Genomic DNA, 25,580 nt, shown 5'->3' on the forward strand with positions numbered 1-25,580 from the left:
CTGGCCAGTGAACTGTGCGCAGAGAGTGATAGATGTGAAATTGTTACAGGGCTGCCATCCGATACACTCGCTGCCATTTGTAACCCGTGTGAGGCCTGACGCCCTTGCTTTCATTATTAAACATCCACATTAAGTCAGCATTGGTCACTGTCACCTTGTGTTTGGCACTGTGTTAAAAGGAAAGAAAATGGCAAGAGAGAGGAGCCTAGCATGGGATTCCAAACGCCTTTCTTTACAAGTCAGACTGTATATTCTGGGGTACGGCTTTCTTATTAATGATAAAGAGAAGCAGCTGCCCGCTACCAGAGGCTCACGCCTGTCATCCTAAGCTACGTAAGAGGCTGAGTGAGATGTGAGGATCGCGGTTCGAAGCCAACCAGACAGGAAAAGTCCGTGAGACTCTGATCTCCAATGAACCACTGGAAAACCGGAAGTGGAGCTGTGGCTCAGAGTGGTAGAGCGCCAGCTTGGAGCGGAAGGAGCTGAGGGACAGCAGCGCCCAGGCCCTGAGTTCAAGCCCCACAGCTGACAAAAAGAAAAAAGGCAAACAGCCAAAGAGACAAGCTGGTGTCAACTAATAAGTGAATTATTGCCATGCATGTTTAGTTCTCGGTATACTGTAGGCGACTAATGCTTGCTGGATGGATTCTCTACCTTCAGAGCTGTGTGCATATATCCCCATATCCATATGCTTTCATATGGCCCTTCATGAAAAAAAGCATGACCGAAGTCCATCTCAACATGTGTGGAATATGCATGTGAACACAGTCATAAATTCAACCTGTGATCAATTAATGTGTTCCTATGTGCATGCTTGTACGTCATTTAACTCTGTTCTTTTTCTTTCTGTTTTCATTGTGGTACCAGTTCTGGGCTTGAATCTCAGGGCCTGGGTGTTGTCCATGAACTTTTTTTTTTTTTTTAACCCAAGGCTAGCTCCACTTCTGGCTTTTTGGTGGTTTACTGGAGATAAGAGACTCACAGACTTTCCTGCCCCGGCTGGCTTTGAACCGTGATCCTCAGAGCTCAGCCTCCTGAGTAGCTGGGATGAAAGGCGTGAGCTACTGTGTCATTTGATTTTTTTTTGATTAAGGTATAATGCTCTGGACATATGGTAGGAGAGCAAAAGGTGAGAGATGAAAGTAATTAGGAACCAAATCAGCCATATCTGACTTAAGCAGCTATCCCTAACAATGCCCTTTACAAGCAAACAGCCATGCGGATCCTTCTAGATCTCAAGATACCCCTTGATCGCAGGAAATTCATGGGTGGGAAAAAAAGTCATGATTACTTTAAAAGAGTTCTTTGGTTTTCACTCGTGATGCCTTGAAAGACAGACACGTGGCCCATTTCTAGTCCGGGAGACGTCTCTAGAATCCAGCTGGAGAAGAGCAATGAGACGTCCCCGTGTAAACGCAGAGCAAAGCCGTAATGACAGCAACTCCTTCCTGAGATTGCTAGAATGCTTCCAGGTAGAGCAATCGTCTGGGCACCCAAGGGGAACGCAATTCGAGAGAACTCGGATTTCAACAGTGATGTCGCTCATTAACCTAATGAACGGGTGTCACCAGCCTCTGACTTCTCAACTCTGGTGGGGGACAACTGGTCAACCCTATTACATTTCCTAGTGCTAGTAGAAAAACACATCGGAGAACACTACAGACCAGCACCGCTGCCTAAGACAGCTGTCTTTGGAACAGGGAGGAACGCGATGGAAAGTTCTGGGCCATTCCACGTCCCAGCTGAGTTCACGGTCTTTATTATGTTAACGTTCACTGGTGCGATTGAGACAACACAAGATGATTCTTGTGGGGCGTTTAGATCATTTCAAACACCGGGTTAAAACCCAACATGCAGTCAAGCGTGTGGTAACAGCACATCCTTTGTGTTAATGAGGCCAAATAGGTGGGTATGTTTTGTTGGTGGTGGGGTTTTTTTTTCTTTCCACAAATGTGTGGGCCCTCTTTTCTTTTTTTCTCTCTCTACCTGACAAACTCTGTACCATGGAGATTGGCCTTTGAGCTATCTGTAGCAGAGCTCGTGGTAGAAGATAACGTTATTTGAATATACAATCAGTCTATAATTAACCAGCGATGACAATTATAAATAACACTGTGTCCCAGAGTTTCCAAGAAACCTGACACACACAAGCACACAGATCTTGGGTATTGTTGAAACACTTCCAAGAAAAGTAAAAGAAGTGAAAAATCTTTTAGAAGTCTTCCATTAAAATGTGTTTCGGTAGAAATGACTTTGGGTGGTGTGCTTTGGTACATATCACTGCAATATTCCTCTCTGTCTTCACACCTTTAATTGTTTTCACTGGCCAATTACAGCTTTTCTGAATGAAGACCTTCTTGTTGGGGTAACCATAGTTGGCTTGTGTGCAATGTGAAGCAAAGCTAATGGGTACAGGGGTGATGTGTCCCAGAAAACACACCTTCCCTACAGGGTCCTAATCACCTGTGTCTCAGGCCATGCAATCTCTCATCTTTCCAGTGGGTATCTAGCACCCAGCTGGCTTGTTTCTCTTTCCTTCTTTCCCCAGCTCCTTTCCCATCTTCCTTTTATCTCCCTCTCGTTTTACTTTTCACATGCTTTATGGGTTTAGGAAGTTGGGCCTATTATTTCAGAGAGAAAAATGTTCCTTCTTCAGGGATCTAAATGGCATGAGAAAATGCCAGTGGAAGACATTAAAGGGAACTTATCGCACATTCTGTTTATGTCTTTCCTTGCGAACTAAGAAAGCAAAATGTCAAATGAATCACTGATCTTATGTACAGACTGGCCACAGATACAGATGAGAGGTCATAAAACTCAGATAAAAAGGCAGGTATATTAGGAACATCACAGCACCCTGTGCACAGTGGCGTCTGTTCAATTGGGGGAGCAAGAGCCTACCTTGCTTTTGCAAATGAACCAGTAGTCGTCGTGAAAGATAATGGGACAGTTGCCGTCGTAGCCGAATGCCTGGTCTGACATGCTGAGCTAGCTGGTGTTTGTACTCACAAATAAATAAGACATGATCTGCAGTCCAAAGAATCATGTGCTCTAAACGCTCAATGAAGGCAGAGACCCTATCTCCTGCTTCAAAACAAAAGACGACGCTAGGATCTAGTGGCTCACGCCTGTAATCCTAGCCATTCAGGAGGCTGAGATCTAAGGATCAAGGTTTAAAACCTAGCTCTGACGGGAAAATCTCTTGGAACTGGCGTCTCCGATTAGACACCAACAAACTGGAGAGTTCTGACTCACCAGCCTTGAGTGGAAAACGCCAAGCAAGAGTGTAGGTCCTGAGTTCAAGCCCCAGTACGGGTTCCACTCCCCAGGCCACTCCCCAAAAAGAAAAACAAAGCAAAGCAAAACAAGACAAAAAGGCTGGTCATCAACACCTCCAGGCTCTAAATACTGACTAATCATTTCCTGAAAGATTTGGCCTTATCATTTCCTTCCTAGAGGCCATACAAACACGAGATTAAGCACCGTACACATGTCGGACGTCCAGAGTGGCACCTGCTTCAAAGAGCTCCCGGGACCTCGATGGAGCCTCAGTGTCACGGACACTCTCCCCTGCTCTGTGAGAAGGTTTCCTTACAGCAGTTTGCCGCAGTGCACCAGTGGCGGGGCTGCTTCATTTCCATTGTGTGAGATTCCTTTTCCCCACTTTAAACAAACGCATGCATTCGAAACTTTAACTGTGTCGAAAGTGCGTTGGTGAATCGATTCAGGAGCAGAGACATCTTAAACTAGCCAGTAGGTATTTGCAGAGTGGAAACAGGCTATCTTGGAAAAGGGTTGTTTTAAGTTGTTGTAACTTTAAACAAAAACAACAAAGATTTTTAAAAAAGGGAATGATAGCAGTAGCTTTATTACGAGAGCCTGGTGCTCTACAACACTTGCCACATCTCCACTTCTGAGTTTTTGTGTTTTTTTTTGCTGGTTCATTGGAAATAAGCATCTCACACACTCTGCCCTGGCTGGCTGCAAACCTTGATCCTCAGATCGCAGCCTCCAGAGGAGCAGGGATGATGGGCGTGAGCCACCAGTTCCTGGCTTGGAACTGGTAACTTCCAGAAAAGTCAACTCTGCTCCTACAGCCCACGTAGGAGGTGTTAATCAGAGAAATCAAATAAAGTAAGACTGGGGAGGAGGGGACCAGGGAAGCGGAAACAGGGCTCCTCTAACAATAGATAAAAAAGGCTGTGCGGAGACACTGGAGCGGGCAGTGGTGTGTGTGAGAACAACGGCTGAAGTGTATTCAAGAAGATTAACTCGTGGAGCCGTGGTGGAGAGCCCAGGATTGTTTTATGTACTACCATTGCCGTACAAGCCGTCAGCACAGTTATTGCCCTCCGACGTGAATGACTGATCTGTAAGCACCACGAAACAGCAGGCTGCTGAGGGGTCTGGGCGCTTCATGAAGATGAATTTCCATACCATCAAAGCGCTTTTAATGGGCTCCCTGATCCAACCACAGGGCCCGTTTTACAACTACGTAGATCCCTGGATGCAGGCTTTCTGTCCAAAAGGATTTGGTGGGTTGTCACTTGACAAATTCCCAGCCAGCATCGGGGGGAGGAGAGGAAAGGGAGGCGGTGAGGGCAAAAAGGTAGAGTGGTCTCTGCTTTGGAGGATTTAAAAAAAAAAAAAAAAGAGGGGGGATACAGATGCTCGCTGAATTCAACCAACTGCTGTATCTCCACTGCGGAGTTCAATGCCCTTAACAAATAACGGCGATGTAGCCGCGTGTGGGAGCAATAGCTTGAGTCACTTTGCATTTGCATCTGGTTGACTGTTAAACTCATTTCGACGTGGGGAGCACAGGAAAAAAAATGGAATTTCTGTTTGAGCCACTCTTTCAAGAATGTTTAAATATTGGAAGATAAATTCCTTTATGCTTACTATCATTTCTTCTTAGAGCGATCATCGCCTTTTGAGAACCCTCCCCCTCCCCCCCACACACACTCCGCCTCTCCTCTCTGGTACTTAGCTAGAAAAAAAAATATTGTGTCTTTGCTACTGGGTGGATGGGTCACACCTGGTGTTTTACAGGGGCTGCGACTTAGAGGCGTCCTGGCTCATGCCTTAATTTTTTATTTCTTTACTTTTGTTTTGTTTGGTGTCCCCTCTGGAGTGAGCAGAATTCAAAACGAATCTCCATCCTCCATTTTTACCCACTGCTGCAAAGAGCAAAGGATCAGCTAGCTCTGACAGAATCTCCCTTCTAGTTTACCTGTGCTGTGCAGATTGCTCGCTTCTTGGTGAGTTTGAATCAAATACTGCACGGCACCCAGGGAAGTGGAAAGCTATCCAAATGAGCAATCTGCTCGTCCTGGCTCGGGTGTGGCTGAGAATGATGATCTTGTAAGTTACTGCTAAATACCTGATCCCGTCTTCCCCGATTCTTCTCTATCTTTGGGGTTAGCACGAAGGGGGATTTGCTGACAATATGTTCACTCAAAACACGTTATGTATGACCGACAGATGTGGGCCACTCCGATCCTTCTATAATAAGGTCGTATTTTTTTTTCTGAATGAAACCCAGTGTTTACTTGAACACCACAGCTGGAACACCTGGCTTTTCTCAGATACTGCCAGAAGTTTCCCCCGCTGTACGTCTCTGACATGTGTCAGTGCTTTCAAAAGCCCATTTGCTTAGGTGATCAGGCAGAAAGCTCCAGTGTGGCAGTTGCCTCATTCTTTGACAGTGGTCTGCCCCAGAAATATCACCATGGCTCAGGATTCTTCAGGGAGGGGGGGGGTATCATTCAGGCTTATGCTGATGACAGGAGATTCGGTATTTTCAAATCCCGCTCATCCCTAAACACGAGCCGGGCATCTCTGGGAGGCAAAACTTTCACACAGCCTGGGATCTCCCCAGCGGCCCCTGCGTCCTGCCACAACCCTGTGGCGCACGGGGAGGGGAGTTTGTTTTCAGTGGGGGAGGTGGCTGGATACAGAAAAGTACGCTGCTTCCTGTGGGCAGATGGCCGGGATTACCAGGGAGAAGGCAACTCCTGCACGGGTGGAGGGAAAAGCAGGCGGACAGACGTACGGACACACAAGACAAGCACCCAGGGATGGGGGGGGGGCGTCCCTAGCCAGCCGGGCACTTTTAGGAACTAACCTTCTCCGTCCGGCAGTTGTTGAGGCCTAGGTTATTGACCACGGCCACCTTCCCGTCCAGCGCCTGCTGCTCCCGCCGAAGCTGCTCCTTCATTTGCCTCGCTTCTTGGATGGCCTTGGTGACGACGTCGTGGTCGTTTAAATAACCTGGGGATGGAGACAGATTGAGTGCACACAGGTGTGTCGAGGGCCAGCTCTGACTCATAAGCAACTGCGGTGGGGAGGGGGCGCGGCGATTATCCAGCATGTCCTCATTTCCTTCCCCGCATTTGTCTGGCCTGAGCCAGTAACTGATCCTGGCGGGATCACCCGGTCGTCCAGGAGAGAAACCTAATGCCGAGAGAAGGGATGGAGGTTTCCAAATATTTAGGGAGATGGTTAATGTGTCACGTGAGGGAGCCATTTAGTCTAGAGTATCTTCCTCACTGGATGTTACCCCACAATCTGATTACCTTCGTACTTACCGGTAGGCTGGGCGAGTCTCTTATGGTATTAGAAAGTTCAGTTTAAGAGTGGTGTGTATTGGGCTGGGCAGGTGGCTCAGTGGTAGAGTGCTCACCTAATGTGCATGAAGCCCTGGGTTCAATTCCTCAGTACCACATACGCAGAAAAAGCTGGAAGTGGTGCTGGGGGTCAAGTGGTAGAGCTCTGGCCTGGAGCAAAAAGAAGTTCAGGGACAGTGCCCAGGCCCTGAGTTCAAGCCCCAGGACTGGCAAATAAAACAAAAGAGTTGTGTATAGCACTATTTAAGTGCGGTTTACAAAGAAGGCCTACATTGTGACTGGCTGACTCCAAAGAAGAATTCCTCCCTCCCTCGGTCCACGTACCGTGGAAATAGAAGCTACAGGTGGCAGTGGTTTGCTGTGAATGGAAAGCAAACATGCTAATCTCAGAGCTGAGACTGGAACCAAGTATCTGTAAGAAATAGTGGCTACTGTCAACCACAGCCACACTGAAATTCAGTGGGACACTTTCCACATGGCTGGCTGGGGTCTGCAGCCACAGGAGCCAGGGATAGTCCAACAGAACAGCACAATACAACGTCACAGAAAGCCAAGCATCCCCCAAATACTCCACTGAGAGAGTCCCAGGGAGAAGGAGCGAAAGGAATGTTTTCCTTAGCTAAACTACGCTTTACGTTTGGACACCGGGTCATTTATTTATTTGCTGCGTATTGTGACAAGTAGTTGTGAGCTGGGGGCGGGGGGGGGGGGGGTGATGTGAATGGCAAGTGATACGTTTTTTTGGGGTTTTTTTTTGCCAATATTGAAAGACAAAACTAATAGCTGGTCTTTCTCTCCATCTTTTAACTGGGACATTAGATGGCATAAATGAATCTGTAATATGAAATTGCCCAGAAAAGGGACTTGTTTGTGACATGAGGCTAAATCTAACCAGATCCATTGGTGAATTGTGACAGATGGAAGACAGTGAGACAGAAGGCAGGCACTAATCACACATAAAATGACCGGCTTGCTTCAATGTGTTCCATGAATTCCAGCAAACTTTACACCCTAATCCATTTTTAGAACAAAAAACATCTGGGCCATAAATCCTCTAATCTGCCAAAACACGCTATTAAATCCCGCGATTTGTTGAAAAACACCAAGATTAAAGAAAGGAAATATAAAATGGCTAACTGCTGTGTGAGGAAAGTGTTATTAATACTCTTTCTTTTGTCTCAATTATGAATGTTGTGGTAGGAAAGAGCCTTGTCTAATCATGTCAGATTACACAGCCTGGGTGTCTTGCGAGAATTTTCTATCTGATCTGACGATTGCCAAAACACAGAACCACACACCCACACCCACACCCACACCCACACACAACCACCCTAAAGTAGTTTCTTGCTGCTTGAACACTTCTGTGGAAGACGCTGATGTAGGATTAGTGGGGTGTTTGGCGTGTTTCTTTCTAAAGTGACAGCCTCGTACCCTTCTACCACGCCTCCTTTGAGGGGCCACCAAGCCATCTTCTAGGGGCCAACAGGAAGTAACAAGGTAGGTGACAGGAAAAGGGGAAATAGCGCGAGCTCTTGTGGGCTTTGACATTCTGAGCTAATTATCGTAATTCAGTCACAGAACCAACCACAGATAATAAGGACAGGACCCTGTTGCTTTTTGTGACGGGCAGGGATGGCTTGGAAACCAGTCATTTATACATACCCGAGACTGATTGCTATGGCTAATATTTAGTGTAAAGGATGTGGGTAGGGGGCTTTCCAGTCGCTTCACACCTCCTGACTCCTTGATCGACTTTCTTAATAGATTCTATGGAAACTCAGTCTTTTCAGATTTCTAAAATGAAATAGAGTCCATCTAGGACAGAGCTGGCCTGAGATGCTCAGCTCATTCTTCCTCTCCTCTTCCCCACGCCCACCCCCTCTCTTCCCTCCTCTCTCCTCCCTCCTCCTCCTTTGGTTAAGGTATTGGAGCTTGAGTTTAGGACCTGGGTGTTGTCCCTTTGCTTTTTCTCTCGAGGCTGGTGCTCTACTACCACAGCCACAGTTCCACGTCAGGCTTTTTGCTGGTTCGTTGGAAGTGTGAGTCTTGCAGTTGAGTTTGCTTGAACTGACTTCAAACCGTGATTATCCTATCTCAGCCTCTTAGTAGCTAGGATTAGAGGCGTGAGCCCCTCGCGCCCAGCTGTGTCTTGCGTTTTATAGTCTAGTTAGAGAAATATTCATTTTCATTGTGGGTGATAATCCACGCTCTGGCTGTTTCCAGTCTCTGATGTTCTGCTGGGGGTGGAGTCAATGCCCATATCCTCAGATTTTGTTCATGTTAGACACCTTTGAGGTGTCAGCAATGATAGCATGGGAAATGGGAACATGTGATCAGCTAGGCTAGATCCTCAGCACTGTTAGATGTCAGAGTTCCCTCTTAAGAGGTGTCCTGTTTCTTTCTTTCCAGCCTTGTCTCTGTGGTTTCTAGGCCGAGCTTACCCAGAATGCTTGAGTTCTCCCTTTCCCACTCCGGAAGGACATTTGTATCTCATCCCCATGGAGACGCCTTCCCTCCCTCCTTCCCAGCATCCTACAGTCCCTCTTCTCCCCTTCCTTGTGCTGTCTTCATGGACCCGCTGGGTTCCATCCTTCGGTGTTTGGTTCAAGTTTTCAATCACAGGGAGGTGTGTGGGAGCTGGGCTCCGTGGAAGTAAAAATCTTACACTTCCCAGCCATTTGAATTTCATAAGTCATGTTCCTCTTCTAAGTCTCACTGATTAAATGGGTATAACATTCACAACTTAATCAAATGTCACCAAGATTAGAGGGATCCATATGGTCTCCTGACACAATGCACTCATTGTCGTTTTATTTGCAAAGTGGCAAACCCAGGGGAATTCAGAGACTGAATCCGGATGACTCTGCACTTCTACTGGTTGGGGAGGGTGACATTTGAGAAATTATAACACTTAATCTCTCTTAAGTTTCCATGTAACACTGAAGGGAGAATTAAATGAAATAATACGTGTGGCAGAGTATGGGAAACCTGGTCTTTGAGGATGTAAACACTGTTAACTGCTTTATTTTCTGAGATTTCATCCTCAGTTCTCTCTCTCTCTCTCTCTCTCTCTCTCTCTCTCTCTCTCTCTCTCTCTCTCTCTCTCTCTCTCTCTCTCTCTCTCTCTCTTTGTCAATCGTGGGGCCTGAACTCAGGGCCTGGGCGCTGTCCCTGAGCTCTTCAGCTCGAGGCTAGTGCTCTACCACGTGAGCCACAGCGCCACTTCTGGATTTCTGGGGGTTAATTAGAGAGAAGAGTATTATGGATTTTTTCTGCCTGAGCTGGCTTTGAACTGTGATCCTCAGATCTCAGCCTCCTGAGCGGCTAGTCAGTCCACCAGAGTGGACTGCCCTCGTCGTAAATTGAGGCAACGGTACTCTAAAGCAAAATTAGAAGGGAGGGTCCCCGATTAGGCTATTGGTGTGTCTCCTAGGACAGACATGAACTGTTAAAGGTCAATGTTACTGCTGGCTAATATTTCAAATGGGATGTGGAAAATGCAGGTGAGGAATCTCATAAGAAAATTGTGAGCTTTTGTAACTTTGCTAAATGAATAACAATTTGATTTTTTTTATAGCTGATATGAAAAAAATCCTCAAAGATTTTCCCTCTCTCCTTTTTCCTGTCCTCTCTTTTCTATCCCTGTTGTCTTTTTTCTCTTCCTGCTCTTTCCTCTTTCCCTTCCTCCTTTTCTCCCTTCCCTTCTCTTTCCCGTCCTCCTTCTTCCATCTCTCTTGCCCTTCTTCTTCATTTCTCCTTCCTTCCCTCCATCCTTCCTTTCTTCCCTTCCTTTCTTCTCTAAGTAAAATCATTGTACATATTTTCAGAGGCACAAAAGAAGAAATAGATGAGAAAACCCAACTGTAGAGAAGATACACTGTAAAGGAAAATAATAATGGCTGGCGTACAAGAAAGAAAGATGAGAAAACTAAACTAACTACAGTAGCTTGAGCTGCCAATCTCCCAAAAGCTACATACAAATCCCAGCCCCCAGCATCTGTGCGTGCCATCTTGGCTGGAAGTACAGGCTCAGAAGAAGTCATTAATTTGAACATCTTGGATGTAAGGGAAATCTGCAATCCAATGGTTGGTGACCTCCAGAAGAAGAATGAAACAGAGAGGTCTGACACACAGAAAAAGGGGGAAGACCCTGTGTGTGTGTGTGTGTGTGTGTGTGTGTGTGTGTGCGCGCACTGCCACTGGGGCTTGGGTTCAGAACCAGGGGACCGTCCCTGAGCTTTTTTTGCTCAAGGCTAGTATCTTCTACTTGGGCCACAGTGCCGCTTCCAGCATTTTTGGTGGTTAACGGGATATAAGTCTCTTGGATGTTCCTGCCTAGGCTGGCTTTGAGCCACCATCTTGAGCAGCTAGGATTACAGGTATGAGCTACGATGCCCGGCAATATGTTTACAGTTTAAGTTGGGTAGTTCACAGTAAGCTGTGTGGCAATCCAAGGACACCAATCAACTACCTCAGTTCTTAAACTTAAGAATTGAGGCAGGACCCCTTGGCTCCGGAAACCCGGCTTTGTCTGCTACACTGCTCCATCACAACGCAGCATCCTGCTTGGAATGTCACCATCTTCTTGGCGCTTGATTCCATAGATCTGTCCAGACGTCCATTAGTTGCTTGGAAGTCAGTCATCTGCAGTAGCTCCTTTACCCCACCCAGACCAAAGGTAGAAGTCTTCCCATGTCTTCCTGCCTTTGCCAAAGTCACGTCACCTATCACGAGGCTAATGGCTTCCTCTTCCTCTATCTCTGACATTCTCTGAATCTGTCTCCTACTCTGTCTCCAGATAGCACATTCCAAACTCTTCCCAGGAAGTGGAGTTCAGATGTTAAAGGAAAAAAAAAATCTCTCCTTACTCTGGTCCTTAGAGTAGTATTTCGTAAAATAATGATCTGTCATCATCCATTAAAAAAAAAACCCACCAATTCTACATTCATATAAGTGTAGGAAATACAGCATTCCAGTGACAAAGGTTTCTGCACTGTGGCCTTTCCCCATCTTGACCGTGTTAACGGCGGTGGAGAATCTTCTAGAGATAACCCCACTGGTGAATCCTTTCCCAGCTACCTTGGGACTCTGGAAACGTTTTTAATGTCTACCCCGAATCTCTCTGCAATGCTTTAATATGCTGTAAAAACAATATGCTTTGTGGTATCAGCTGCGCTGTGCCTTCCCTTGTTCCCTTTGGGCCAACCTTTCTTGAGTCCGGTGTCATGTGTGCACAAGGAAAGTTTCCTGGTTCAAGAAGGGCCTCCGGCCCCTTGGCTCTAGCCCTGCCTTCCAGGAGTCCTTTCTTGCAAGATGATTGAGACTGTATCCAAGTGTCACCCTTCCCGTGAGCACTTTTCTAACGTAGGCCAGACATGCGCTCCCCCCCCCCCCCCGTAAGTTTAGGACAGTCTAGCTCGCAGCTACCTTTGAAACCTTGGGAGAATTTTTGACTGTCACATCGTCTTGTTTTTCTCTACGATCGTCACATCCGACTATGAACTAACTACATGAGGGCCTTTCTTTCCTCTCTTTTGATCTTTGATTGCTTTGCCCAGAAGAGTCTTTTGAGGGAACAAATCCATATTTCTAAGCTGTAAAATATATGCCTTTCTAATTCCGAGTTAATGGATCGTTTTTTTGTATTCGTTGTTGGAGAGCCATATGACGGATTTTGCTAAAGTCTGAGGCCACAGCTGAAGACAAGGAAGACAAATTCTTACTCCGTTTTATATTGACTAGACACTGTGTTTGTATTTATCTTATATAAAACATTAAAATGTGTAAGTGAAAGTAAGGGTGCAATGTGTTCACATGATTTTCAACCAATATGAATTTTATTTTTGAGGCCACTTTTCCTATCAAAATATTTTTGGCCCTGATGCGTAGCTATCGCTTCATCGGTGAAAGCTCACCAGAATTAGATAATACATGTAAAAGCATTTTGTAAACTGGAAAGTGCACAGTGCTTGTATAATTGCAAACTGTGGCTGAGTGACATCTCCAATTTCCAGGGGCTTTCTGTGAATTATAGTCTTCTCACTTAATCATCTACACTGATGTAAGGTTTGGGCATTAAAACCTCCATAGTGGTTTTCCTTGTAATCGAAGCCCAGTGCTGGTGGTCTATTCCTCTAATCCTAGCTACTCAGAAGGATCACAGTTCAAAGCCAGCCCAGGCAGAAAAACCTGTGAGATTCTTAACCTCAGTTAGCCAGCTAGAAGCTGGAAGTAAAGGCTCAAGTGATAGAGCACCAGCCTTGAATGAAAACAAGTTCAGGGATAGTGCCCAGGCCCTGAGTTCAAGTCCCAGTCCCAGCAAACAATAAAAGTAAACCAATGCTAGCGGGGCACTGGTGGCCGGCTCACCTGTAACCCTAGCTACTCAGGAGGCTGAAACTGGAAGATTGTGGTTCAAAGCCAGCCGGGACAGGAAAGTCCGTGAGATTCTTATCTCCAATACACTACTGAGAAAAAGCCAGAAGTGGTGTTGTGGCTCAAGGGGTAGAGCGCTAGCCTTGAGTACAGAGAGGTTCAGGGACAGTGCCCAGGCCGTGAGTTCAAGCCCCAGGGCTGGCAAAAAAAAAAAGAGTGCCAATTCAGGGCACTCTCCTCTTTGATTCTGCCATATTTAAAACTATAAAAGGATAGAAACAACGTCTCCAATGAATGAGCCTGAATGCATTCTTTCCCACAATTTGTTCAACACGTGTCTACCGTAAGTATAAAGGTAGAGCTGTATCCTCACATGGGAGAATGGGAAGTACAACAGGACAGAGGGTGGAAATATTCAGAGCGTTCATCCGGGACTTCTGCCTGCTCTGTCTACCGGGCATTGTAACACACATGGACATGGATGAGTGAAAGTGTAAATGATGGAGAAGAACATCCGATACCAAGAGACTCCCTACGGAGAAGGAATGCTGGCTCAGGGATCAGGGTCTCAGGACGGGTCTCAGTGGCACCCGAGGACAAAGGGTAGGTCTACTGTCCGCCATGTTTGTTTCCGTTGATCAAGGTGAATTGGACTCATAGGAAATCCCTTTGTACAACGACTTGAAGATAGTGAAAACTAAGCTTAAAAAAATGAAATGAAGGCAGCGTCATGGTGAAGCAGAGGTTTGGAAGTGTGAGGCCTTGGGTTCAATCCTTCATACCAGAACAAACCAAAATTCGAATTAGAAACAAGCATGGAATCATAGAACTGTCTGTCCTCTGAAAGGAACTTACTTCCAACTCCTGGGCAAGAATAGGCGTTTGGCCTCTTTAGTTATCTCCAATGTAAGTGTAAAATGAGTGAATGAATTTGGGGGGGGTCGGTTGTGGGGCGCTGTCCCTGAGCTCTTTTGCTCAAGACGAGAGCTCTACCACTTGAGCCACAGCTCCATTTCCAGTTTTCTTGAGTGGTTCACTGGAGGTAAGAGTCTCATGAACCTTCCTGCCTGGGCTGGCTTTGAACCATGATCCTGAGATCTCAGCTTTCTGAGTAGCTGGGATTATGGGCGTGAGCCACCGTTGAGTGCTCGACCAAAATAAAATTTTTTGAGTATATGGTATATGGATATTTAGTCTATCTGGTGAAGTGTCTATAATTGTAGACTTACTAAAGTAAGAAAATAGTTGAAAAATGCTTTGGAAAAAAGGTTTAAAGTGCTATATGTATGTATCATGTAGACGAAAAGGTTTGTGTGGGGAAAATACCATCTAGGCAGGACAGTTCTAAAATGATCTGTCATTCTGCCTTTATTTTATTGTCTTGGGACTTGAACTCAGGACCTCATGTTCTTGCTTGGCTTTCTCTCTCAAGGCTGGAGCTCTATCGCTTGAACCAAAGCTCCATTTTTGGTCTTTTATCGCCGGTTTCTAGGAGGTTAGAGCCTCGTGGACTTTTCTGCCCACATGGGCGTCATACCTTGATTATCAGATATTAGCTTCCGGAGCAGCTGGGATTACAGGCAGAGCCTCGGTGCTGGGCTTTTCATTCCTTTGAAGGAACCTTTCTTTTACATGGCCTCTTGTTTGCATATCAATCAAAAGCGTTCTTATAGAACAAACTGGGATATTAGTCACCAACCTTGAAAAGTCACTTTGTTTGTAGCTAATAGATACACAGCAAAGAGCCCTTATGTCATTAATGATAACTTTAGTGATCTTTTGGTCCACAGTTTTGCATGGTTTATTAATGGCATAACACATTAATTCTTCTTTCAGGGTGACCTTTCCAACACTATTAATCCTCACATCTTTTACCTAACTACATTACTATTCATTACAGTGTTAGCTTTCAACATCTGCATGCACTGGAAAAGAAAAAAAGTAAATTGCAGTGGCCTCAATACCTTGGAAAAAAAGAAAATATTTTTTTCCAGGAAAAAAAAAATTGTGTTTTGGTCATGAGCGGAGAAAGTCATAGGATAAATGTCATGGTATGATGTCTTAACTTTATAAAATCCTATGCCATCTTTGGGAATGCTGAATTAAAGTCCTGAATTGAAAACACAACTCTCTATATACGATAAGATATCTCTAGACTACTTATTCAATCGTTAAATATTTTAGTTCCGATAACATGGCAAAAGTAAGTCAAATATCAACACTGATATTTATGAGCCTTCGTGTATATTGGCCTAGTGAATCCTTGCCAAATAAAATATTTTCTCTGTTACATACTTCGTACATAAAAGCAAATCTTCCCGTCTGGCCATTTAGAATGCAAAGCAGAATACCAGCATTCGAGCATAATGATGAAAGAGCACATTTGTATCCCAAACTTTTTCAAACTTCTTTAAACTTCAGTTTTCTCTACGTCTCTTCTAACAGCTGCCCCGCCTTGGCCCAATGCTGAATTCCTCTACACCAATCATCTCAAATTCTACTCTGTGGGGATTAAAGCATTTGAAATTCACTCCTTCAAATCAACGCTCTATCCAGTCCCCACTTTCTCTGAACCTGGATCATTTTTTTTTTCCTCATTATTTCTCTCAGTCTCAGATAAAAGATGCACTTTTCTCTTTTCTAAAGCTAATCCTTTCTCTTGACTCTTTTCATTCCGATACACCTTTTACTCTCATTTCCTATAGTCACTTCCCAATTTACAAAATTTACCAAAAAGATTAGCCTACATCATCAACAGCGCTGTCTTTGCTCATACTCTGAATCTTTGTCATCAGAAGCCTGCAATTCTACTAAAATCCTCTTTGTCAAACTCTACCTATCTGTGAACTCCAGCTAACTCCTAAGGCTTTTCTTCTTCACGCTCCAACTTGCTGTGGGATTGGCCGTCATTAAATACCCTTTCTTTTGGTGAAATGTACAGTTTTCCCAGGCTGGGATGTTACTTCCCGTTAGCTTTCCTACTGAGAAACCTGTGGTGGTTTTACAACCTGCCCAATGGTTCTTCCTTTAAAAGTTGGAGCCTAATTCTACTTCCATGGAGTGGGGCTGTTCCTCTGGGTCTCGTAATGAGAAGAATCAAGCAGAACCCTGTGAGATTGTAGCACAGGTCAGAGAAGGAACTAGAGCTTTGTTGCTCTCTCTCTCAGATCATGCCCTTGGAGAAGATAACTCAGGTTATGAGTAGCCAGTGGGCCAGACCTATGTTGCAAAGAGCTGAGGTCTCCAAACCAGAGCTGTGTAAGGGAGGCCATCTTGGATACAGACCATCCAATCCCCACTTAAAAGCCCACAGGGGACTCGGGCTGTGCCAGTGTCTCCACCAGGATCATGGTGAATCCTAAGCTGGCATTAACCAGCTGAACTGCTCCTCGGGACATGTGGGGACATCAATGCTGGTTGTCTAAAGTGCCTAAGTTTTAGGACATTTTTTCATGCAACAATGGGAAATGGAAACTATAGGTAGCAACTGGGACTCCTGACTTTACTCAGACACCTCCTTTTCCAGGAAACTTTATCTCCTCTTGGCTGCCACACACCCTGTTTCTCTAGCACGCTATGGCATTATCAGTACCCCAATGCTTCATTATGCGCCGCTTCTGACACGTACCGCGCATTTTGTATTTATGTCGTTCTCCAAATTGTGCTCCACGTTGGTGTTCTCTTCCATAATTAAAGGAGACACAATCATTACTTCAAAAATTCAGAAAGCTAGACTCCTTTGACCCTTACCCCAGACATATTTGGTCGTGGATGACTTGTGTCAATTCTCATTTAAATAGTTTCTCTCCTATTGAATCCTTTTATCACAGCTTATTTCTTTATTATTGTTTATTATTTTTGGTTGGTTGTAGGGCTTAAACTCAGGGCCTGGACACTGTCCCTGAGCTCTTTTGCTCAAGGCTAGTGCTTCACCACTTTGAGCCACAGCTCCACTTCCGGTTTTCTGGGGGTTCACTGGAGATGAAGAGTCTCCCGGACTTGCTGACTGACCTGCCTATGAACTGCGATTCTCAGATCTCAGCCTCCTGAGTAGCTGGGATTACAAGCATGAGCCACCAGTGTCCAGCTTCAGCATTTATTTCTATCCTGTGCAAAGCACTCTTGCTAATTTACGTTAGAATAATGGTTTCCTGATTCCAGGAGCTTTTTTCTGTTATTGATGCTCTTTGCAAAGTTCTGATCCTCTGCTATCTGGAAAAGAAACCCCAATTCCTTAGGAGAGTGTCTCATCTGATTTCAGTTTTAAGCTTTTTCCATTTTCTAGCATGTAGGCACTTGATACTTTATCATAATCAGTGCATTTCTCAAACATTATATTACTCCTTTTTTTTCCCCTTACAGATCAGAATGCCCAAGAACATGTTTGTACTACAAAGCTTAGGTTAGACTATGCTATCTCAAAGTTAGTCTTTTCTGATTCTTCCCAAATAGAATCAGACATGCACCTCTCTTGGCCTGCAGATTTATACCGAGGCTCTGGATTAGCTCCTGCTATAGCCATTTTGTGTTATAGCATAAATAGCTTTTCTCCAACGTAAACTTAAGCTGACTATTTGATGGCCAGTGTGTCTAGCCGCTCCATAATTTTATGTGAGTAATAAACATTCAATCAATGTGTGTTGAATTAAGTACATGTGTGCAAATTTACCTATGTATCATGAAACAAAAAACTGTTGAAATTTGTCTGCCTGTGGGAGCACTCTAGTAATAACAATACTCCACACTACTTCGTTAAATCCAAGCAGCATTCTTCAAGCAGAATGGATCAGAAGAAAGAACCCATCCTGGTGGGCAGCAGCTGATCTAGACATGATGCATCTCCTTACTACCTACACTGTGTACGCCACGCGACAAGAAAGGCAGGTTCTCTAACCACGGCAGCCTGAGAATATGACTATTAGTCAGTTAGGGCGACTGAGGTAATTCTCTCTCTCTGATAAACTTGAAAGACAAAACTTAACACATATAAACACAGGAGACATGCACCGTCACCTCCCGGAGAAGATTACAGGCTTGGCCCTTCATTTGCAAATTTCCTTGGTGTGTTTGAACAGGTGGGGGGGTAATTCCACTTGAGATTCCTAGCTGAGCCCGATCTGGGCCTGGGGTTTTGTATGACATCAGAGATCATCAGAGATGTGATCTCATCCAATCAATCACCGCCAAGGGGGAGGGTGGGGGGGGGAGATCAGCAAGGACAGGAGGGAGACAGCACTTACCTATTGTGCTAACTCTGGCTGAAGGGCTGGCCAGGGGAGCGGGGACCGAGGCTTTGAGGGGGCCTGCCCCGCTGTTTAGTCTCAGCGCTGGCATGTGTGGGGAGGTGGGCGATGTGGGCGACTTGCCATCGGAGGTCTTGGGTTTGGCGGATAGGTTCAGTGGCTGTGCTACTTCATCCTGCAACGACCGTGGAACGGGGCTGTGAGAAGGGAGGGCTGGTCACAGCGTCCACCTGACGGGGGGGCCCCCCACCGGGCCCGCCTTGCTCTGGGCACAGCTGGGCACCTCGGGCCACCGCTAGCTAGGGGCTACACCTTCCCAGCCCAGGGCAGGCTGTACACAGGGCTTCCACCTGGAAGAAACAGTCTTTAAACGCTATTCTTCATGCTATTCACATTTGTTAAGAGACATTACAATGTTCATTTAAAACTAGGAGGCAGGTGGGATTTTAGTGCTTCCTTCCTTCCTTGCCTCCTTCCTTCTCTTCCTCCTTCCTTCCTTCCTTCCCTCCCTCCCTCTTTCCTTCCTTCCTTCCTTCTTTCCTTCCTTCCTTCCTTCTTTCCTTCCTTCCCTCCCTCCCTCCCCCTCCTTCCTTCCTTCCTTCCTTCCTTCCTTCCTTCCTTCCTTCCTTCCTTCCTTCCTTCCCTTCCTTCCTTCCATCCTCCCTCCCTCCCTTCCTTTCCATCTCTTCTTTCTTTTCTATTTGTGCTGGTCCTGGGGCTTGAGCTCAATGCCTGGGCACTGTCCTTGAGCATCTTTTTCTTAAAGCTAGTACTCTATTATTTGAACCACAGCTCCACTTCTGGCTCTTTTGGTATATTGGAGACTTTCCTGCCCTGCCTGGACCAGCTTTGAACCTTGATCCTCAGATCTCAGCCCTCTGAGTAGCTAGGATGACAGATGTGAGCCACAGGTGCCCGGCTTAGTTTTGTTTTTGTTTGTCTCACCTCCAAGAAGGGACCTGAAATCTGAAACATTTTTCTACTTTTGGGTAAAGGACATCCAAGATGAAGGACTTAAGTAGTTACCTAGCTCTGGTCAGACAGAGTCTCCAAATGACATACGAAAAGAGAACATTTCCTGACTTTCTCTGGGTTTCAGACAAAACACTTTTGGATTTGATCTAAAAATGAGAATAAACACAATTGACATTGTCCAAATATGTTCTACTTATTTATATATGATACTGTGTGTTTGGCATTTTCCTTAGAGTATACTACATGTGGTATAAACACATCTGGGTGTGATTGGTGGTCTACAGTTATTGTATAGTCAAACAGTTTTAACTCAATTGCATACCTTTCTATAGTAGCTCTTAGATAATTCCTACACAAATTCATGGATACAGTACCACCAAACTTTATATCACACAATTTAAGAATCAAATAGTATTGATAACATAGCACTACTTTTTTAAACATTGCTGAGAAGGCTGGTTCATTCACTTCCTGTACTCTCCAATTGGAATAGTGTGCCCCTCTTTCGTACATGTTACTGTGTGTGTATGTGTGCATGCCCGTGCACATGTGTGCTAATACTGGGGCTTGAACTCCAGCCCTCCCATTCTCTCTTAGTTTTCTTGCTCTAGGTTGGTATCTAGCACTTGAGCCACTACTCCATTTCCAACTTTGGGGTGGTTAACTGGCGGTAAGAGTCTCACAGAATTTCCTGCCAATGATGGCTTTGGACTGCGATCCTAAGATCACCACCACATGAGGAACTAGGATCATCGGCATTAGCCACTGGCACCTGGACGTTAGTAAACAAAGAAATTAGAGATTTTACTGCAGAGCACAAGTTTGGCTTCTACTTAGTTGTTAGTTGTTCATGAGTTAACGTCACAATAATAGGATGATTTACTGAACACAAAACAATCTTTAACTAAATGGGCTAATTAGGGGAGAGAAAAACACATGTTAGCAAACATCTTCAGCAATGGTATGTACATATTTACCCATAAATGTTGAGAGAAATCCATTTGAAAGATATGGTGGCTGGTCAATGGTATAAAATGGCTTTGTTAAATGGTAACCCCTTTGTATGACTATTAAATAATAAAAAGATTTTTTTAAGGTGACACCTGACTTTTAGGTGGGTTATTTGTGAGTTATAATTTGATCCTGTGGTTTGGTGGATTTATACAACCCATGAACTAACTATGATGAATTGCTCTTATGACTCCTCTGTTCAGAGAAAAGTTATTTGAAAATTCCTAAGATCATTCTGGCAATCTGGTATACGAACTCTGTCTGTCTGCCTACCTGTCTGTCTAGTTCAGAAACATGCAAGTATTGCGTATCTACTGTACAGACTCGGTTATGGATAAACAGTTCTTAAAATGGGCTGCCTGGACAGCAGTAGCATCTCTGTGGACTTGTTTCTAGGCATGGTCTGTATCACAGGCCCTTTAGCATCCTGTATATCGGTCAGTGTTCCCAGGAGATTCTGAAGTATCACAGAGTTTAAAAGCCATTGCCTGACACAGGAAAACCTACAGAAGTTTCACAGGCTTCAAACACGGTTTAAGGAAACCATTTCTCAATAGAAGGGGTTCACATTAAAAAAATAATATGCACTATTACCTCCAGTCTTTAAAATGTGTGTGGGCGATATCATCTGCACTGGATGAAAACGGAAATATTCCTTTGCAGAATAAATTTGCTAAGTTTCTGTGGGGTGACGGGATTAGAACCCAGACCTTCCCTTATGAAGCCCAACTGTCCTAACTGTTTGGTGCTATTTACTTGGCACATGCTGCATCTTTCTTCTCCCTTCTCTGAGATACCAGTGGCTTCTGTCACAGAACTAGAACTTTTTTTTTTTTTTGGTCAGTCCTGGGCTCTGGGCTTGAGCTCTGAGCCCTTGAGTATTACTTCATTTTAGTGTATGTGCACTAACATTTACATGGGCTTGAGCTCTGTCACGAAGCTCCTTTTGCTCAAGGCTAGCATTCTACCACGAGAGCTACGTACAGCAGAGGGATTAATGGGAGATAAGAATCTCACAGACTGTCCTGCTTGGGCTGGCTTCTAACTAACAGCAATCCTCAGATCTCAGCCTCCTGAGTAGCTGGGATTACAGGAGTGAGCCTGGGCCGCACAGCTGTCTGCAAGGCCAAAAAGTTCAAGGCCCCAAGGACATCATCAAGGTTGAAAGTCTCAAAGCTGATACAAATGTCATTAAACTCTCTCCTTTTTTCTTCCCTTTCATGATGTGGCCAGGCTAATGGTACAGTTCATAAGAATCTCCCCCCCCCACACACACACACAATCTTTATACTGCTAACGGTATAAATAATTTTGACCCGTAATAGCACATTATCTCACAACTTGGTTCTTTTAATAATTTACTATGGAGATAGCTCACCATGCCTATTACTTGTGAAAAATACAACAATTACAGAACTTTCTCATTTCCTATTCATTATTGTTCCTTTGCCTATAGATGAAAATTTAAAAACCTTATCTAGGATGGACCTGACTATTTTATGACCTGCAGTCTCATAATCAGGAACTTGAGCAGTAAAACATGGGAATTCAAGCTTTCTGTGTGTGTGTGTGTGTGTGTGTGTGTGCGTGTGTGTGTGTGTCTGTGTGTGTGTGTGTATGTGTGTGTGTGTGTGTGTCTGTGTGTGTGTCTGTGTGTGTCTGTGTTGGTACGGGGCTTGAACTCGGACCCTGAGAGCTATTCCTTAGTTTTGTCACTTGGGGCTGGCACTCTACCACTTGAGCCACGGCTCCACTTGCACTTTTGGTGGGTTAATGGAAGCAACAGTCTTCTGTGCTTTCCTGCCCAGGCTGGCTTTGAACTTGACTGAGCTCAGCTTCCTCAGGAGCTAGGACTGTAGGCATGAACTACTGGTATCTGACTTCCGTTTTGGTTTTTACCTAGAATGTGTTATTTAGAAGGAATGGGGAAGGTTAACCTGGCTAAACTTATTTCTTATGAATAAAATATACACGAAAGTGTAATCTTCCATTCATAAGTAAAATAAAAATTTATAAATAAAAGAATGCAGGTAATTGTCAACATCGGGCATGCATTGCTACTAAACACATGAAGAATTAGAGAGGATCGCCATTACCCTCTAATTACTTGCCCAGTTATTATTGAAACTTTGGAAAATATCAAAATCCACAAATAATTCATTTATACAAAAGTGATCATTAAGAATTTATGTAATTGTTAAATGGATTTAAACTTGTATCTGTAAATCTCAGGTTAAGTAAGCTTAAATAAACATGTAAGATAAGGTAAACATGTTTTAGCTAGTAAGAAGCTTTTGTTTACATTTATAGATTTCATTATTAATATCTTAAATCATTTATTTAATACTCAATACTGTGAAGTTTTTAATAATTTCATGGAAGTAATGTAGGCTCAGAAAGCTTTGGTGAACCTTAGGTTTTTGAGTCAACACAGAATGCATTCTAATTTATAGAACTTTAATCCTATATTTAAAGAGAGTCAAATGGAATGCAATTTCTGATACTTAGACATAGTCATATAGTTCTATCATGGAACAAATCATGTAAATGTTAGTGCACATACACTAAAATTACGTTGTTTTTTTTCTTTAGATCACATTAAAATTTGAGGCAGGGCTGGGAAGGTGGCTCAGTGGTAGAGCACTTGCCTTGCATGCATGAGGCCCTGGGTTCAATTCCTCAGCACCACATAAGCAAAAAGAAAAAAGCCAGAAGTGGCGCTGTGGCTCAAGTGGTAGAGCGCTAGCCTTGAGCTGAAGAGCTGAGGGACAGTGCCCAGGCCCAGAGTTCAGGCCCCATGACCGGACCCAAAAAACCAAAAAAACAAAACAAAACAAAACAAAAAACGAAAAAAAATTTGAGGCAATGCCAGATACTAGTGACTCACGCCTGTAATCCCAGCTACTCAGGGGGTAGAGATCTGAGGATCAAGGTTCAAGCTAGCCTGGACAGGAAAGTTCGTGAGACTTTCATCTCCAATGAACCATCAAAAAAACAGAAGTGGTGCCGTGGCTCAAGTGGTTGAGCACTAGCCTTGAACAAAAGAAGCTCAGGGACAGCGCCCAGGCTCTGAGTTCAAGACACCAAAAAGAGAGAGAGAGAGAAAGAATTAATTTTTTTTCCCTTGGTAATACTAAAAACTTTCTTAAATATGCTATTTGAGAAAAATCCTAAGGATTCATGTAAATCCATACATGGTACAACAGTATTCTGGGTCTTCGTGAATATAATTTCTAATAAACTACTGGCTCAATCTTAATTATCTAAGATGAAAGGCAAACCAAGTAAAATTCAAATAGAGAAAGCAAGTTCCACTGCCTCTTAGCTACTACGACTTGTCTGCAAGCAAACATCTCACATAATAGCACAGTAAGAATGCTAGGGAGTACCCAACTAATCCATAGCCTAGCAAAGGACAATGTATCAGGTGGATAAAATAGTCATATCTGGGCACCAGTGGCTCATGCCTGTCATTCTAGCTTCTCAGGAAGCTGAGAGATCAAAGCCAGCCTGAGGCTGGAAAATCTGGGAGACTCATATAGCCAATGAACCACCAGAAAGGCTAATAGTGGACCTGTGACTCAAATGGTAGAGCACTAGCCTTTAGGGAAAAAAAAAAGCTCAGGAACACAACCAAGGCCTGAGTTCAAGGCGTAGGACCAGGACCCAAAGGAAGAATAAATCTTATAAAAGAATTGGTACAAATCTGGACCTTACATTGACAGAAATACATCACCAATTGCCAACACGGGCTCACCGATTACTGCACACAAACACTATTCAGTTAAAAATAGGTTCCATGCAGACTGCTTCAAAATAGGGTTATTCTGTGAGATATTGTTACTGCAGCGCAACTGTGCAATATTCAGAATTTCAGAATTTGCAAACACTGAATGACTGAGAAAATTTAAACATAATGTATCAAAGAAAAGGCATTCTTCGGAATCTCGGAGGATTATTTCTTTCTCTCAGTCCCTTTGCTTTTATTTCCTTGCTAAGGAATTTGAATAGAGAACTAGAAAATAGAGCTTCCAGTCTGCTAAAGAGGTCTACTGATTAATTCCTATTTTCCCTTTTGTCCTTCACAACATAGAACCATATCCATACCTGACTACTTGGCCTCTGAGATCTTGACCTGATGATAATACTAGTAGTTACACACCTTTCAATAAAAATGTCAACTTTACCTCCTTCAATATTATTATCCGAGTATTAATCTGGTTCACATTATACCACAGGTGTCTCAGAATTCCACTTCCTTAATACTTCCTTATATATTTATTAATTGGAAATCAACCTTAATTTGACATTAGAGAAAACAGATAAGAATACATAAAACACATGCAATCGGGCATCCATTTACTTATCGCTATCTATTATATAGTATTTCCATGCCAGTCCAGGGGCTTCAACTCAGGGCTTGGGCACTGTCTCTCTGAGCTTTTTTGTGGTTGTTGCTCAAGTCTAGTGCTCTGTCACTTGAACCACAGCTCTACTTCTGGCTTTTTGGTGATTCACAGGAGATAAGATTCTTATAGACTTTCCTGCCTGGGTTGGTTTCTAGCTGTTAATCCTTACTTGCTGGGATTATACCTGTAAGCTACCGACAGGACTCTATCAAGCATTATTTTATGCTGGACACTAACATAATACCAATCAACTGCTATCTAGACATGGGTCTTCAAAGCTCAGGTTTTCTGTGGTAATGAAGTATGTTTACCCTAAATAGGCTGATGGTGCTTTGCCTCTAAGCTGAATCTCTTGAGGACAGTGTGTCTATGCATTTGAATTAATTTCATTTATAAAGACACTTCAAGGAGCCAATGGTCATAGGAGATGGACAGGGGGATTGCTATGCATGTATGTGTACATGTGTAGTATGTTGCAGGCTTCATCCTCTCTATGGTGTGAGAAATACAATTATCCCCGCTCTGTCTTGGACGCTCGTGTGACATAAGTTGCAGGAATAACAGATGGAAAAGAGTTAGACATCCATGAAACCCACGGGGGATTATCCTCTCTGATGGGATAATCTTATTAAAGGAAGGAGGGATGGTTCAGCAAGCAACAGGGCTGCAACCGCTCCTTCTCTCTCTCTCTTCCTCTACCCTGTCCATTCTGGGGGAGCGGGAGGGCTCTGCTGTCTCTCCCACCCAAGCAAGGCATTTCTTCTGTGTGATTTGGAAGAGAGTTCCTACAAAATTAAAACAGATGTAGCATGAGGGTCTGCAAAAAGGATTGAGGGGGAAAAAGGGGACCTGCTAGAGATACAGAGGTAATGTGTGGCCCGTCCCGGTGGCCTGGCTCCCAGAATGCCGTGGGTTCCCACTCACTCCTTTCTTCTTCC

At 44.2% G+C, this 25,580-nt stretch overlaps 1 protein-coding gene across 17 annotated transcripts in view; it reads right to left on the reverse strand.

The window, feature by feature from the left end:
* Sox5 (SRY-box transcription factor 5) overlaps positions 1-25,580 on the reverse strand; it is an 857,426-nt gene that overhangs the window by 21,901 nt on the left and 809,945 nt on the right. For all 17 annotated transcript variants that reach the window (XM_070011779.1, XM_070011777.1, XM_070011776.1 and 14 more), the window contains 2 exons: positions 18,245-18,422; positions 6,128-6,273 (listed from right to left, as the gene is read on the reverse strand). In XM_070011779.1, coding sequence (XP_069867880.1) covers positions 6,128-6,273; positions 18,245-18,422 — 324 coding nt within the window. The remainder of the gene's footprint in view (positions 1-6,127; positions 6,274-18,244; positions 18,423-25,580) is intronic.

The sequence above is a fragment of the Dipodomys merriami genome, unplaced genomic scaffold (assembly GCF_024711535.1).
Source record: "Dipodomys merriami isolate MVZ:Mamm:240054 unplaced genomic scaffold, mDipMer1.0.p SCAF_84, whole genome shotgun sequence".
Classification (NCBI taxonomy): domain Eukaryota; kingdom Metazoa; phylum Chordata; class Mammalia; order Rodentia; family Heteromyidae; genus Dipodomys; species Dipodomys merriami.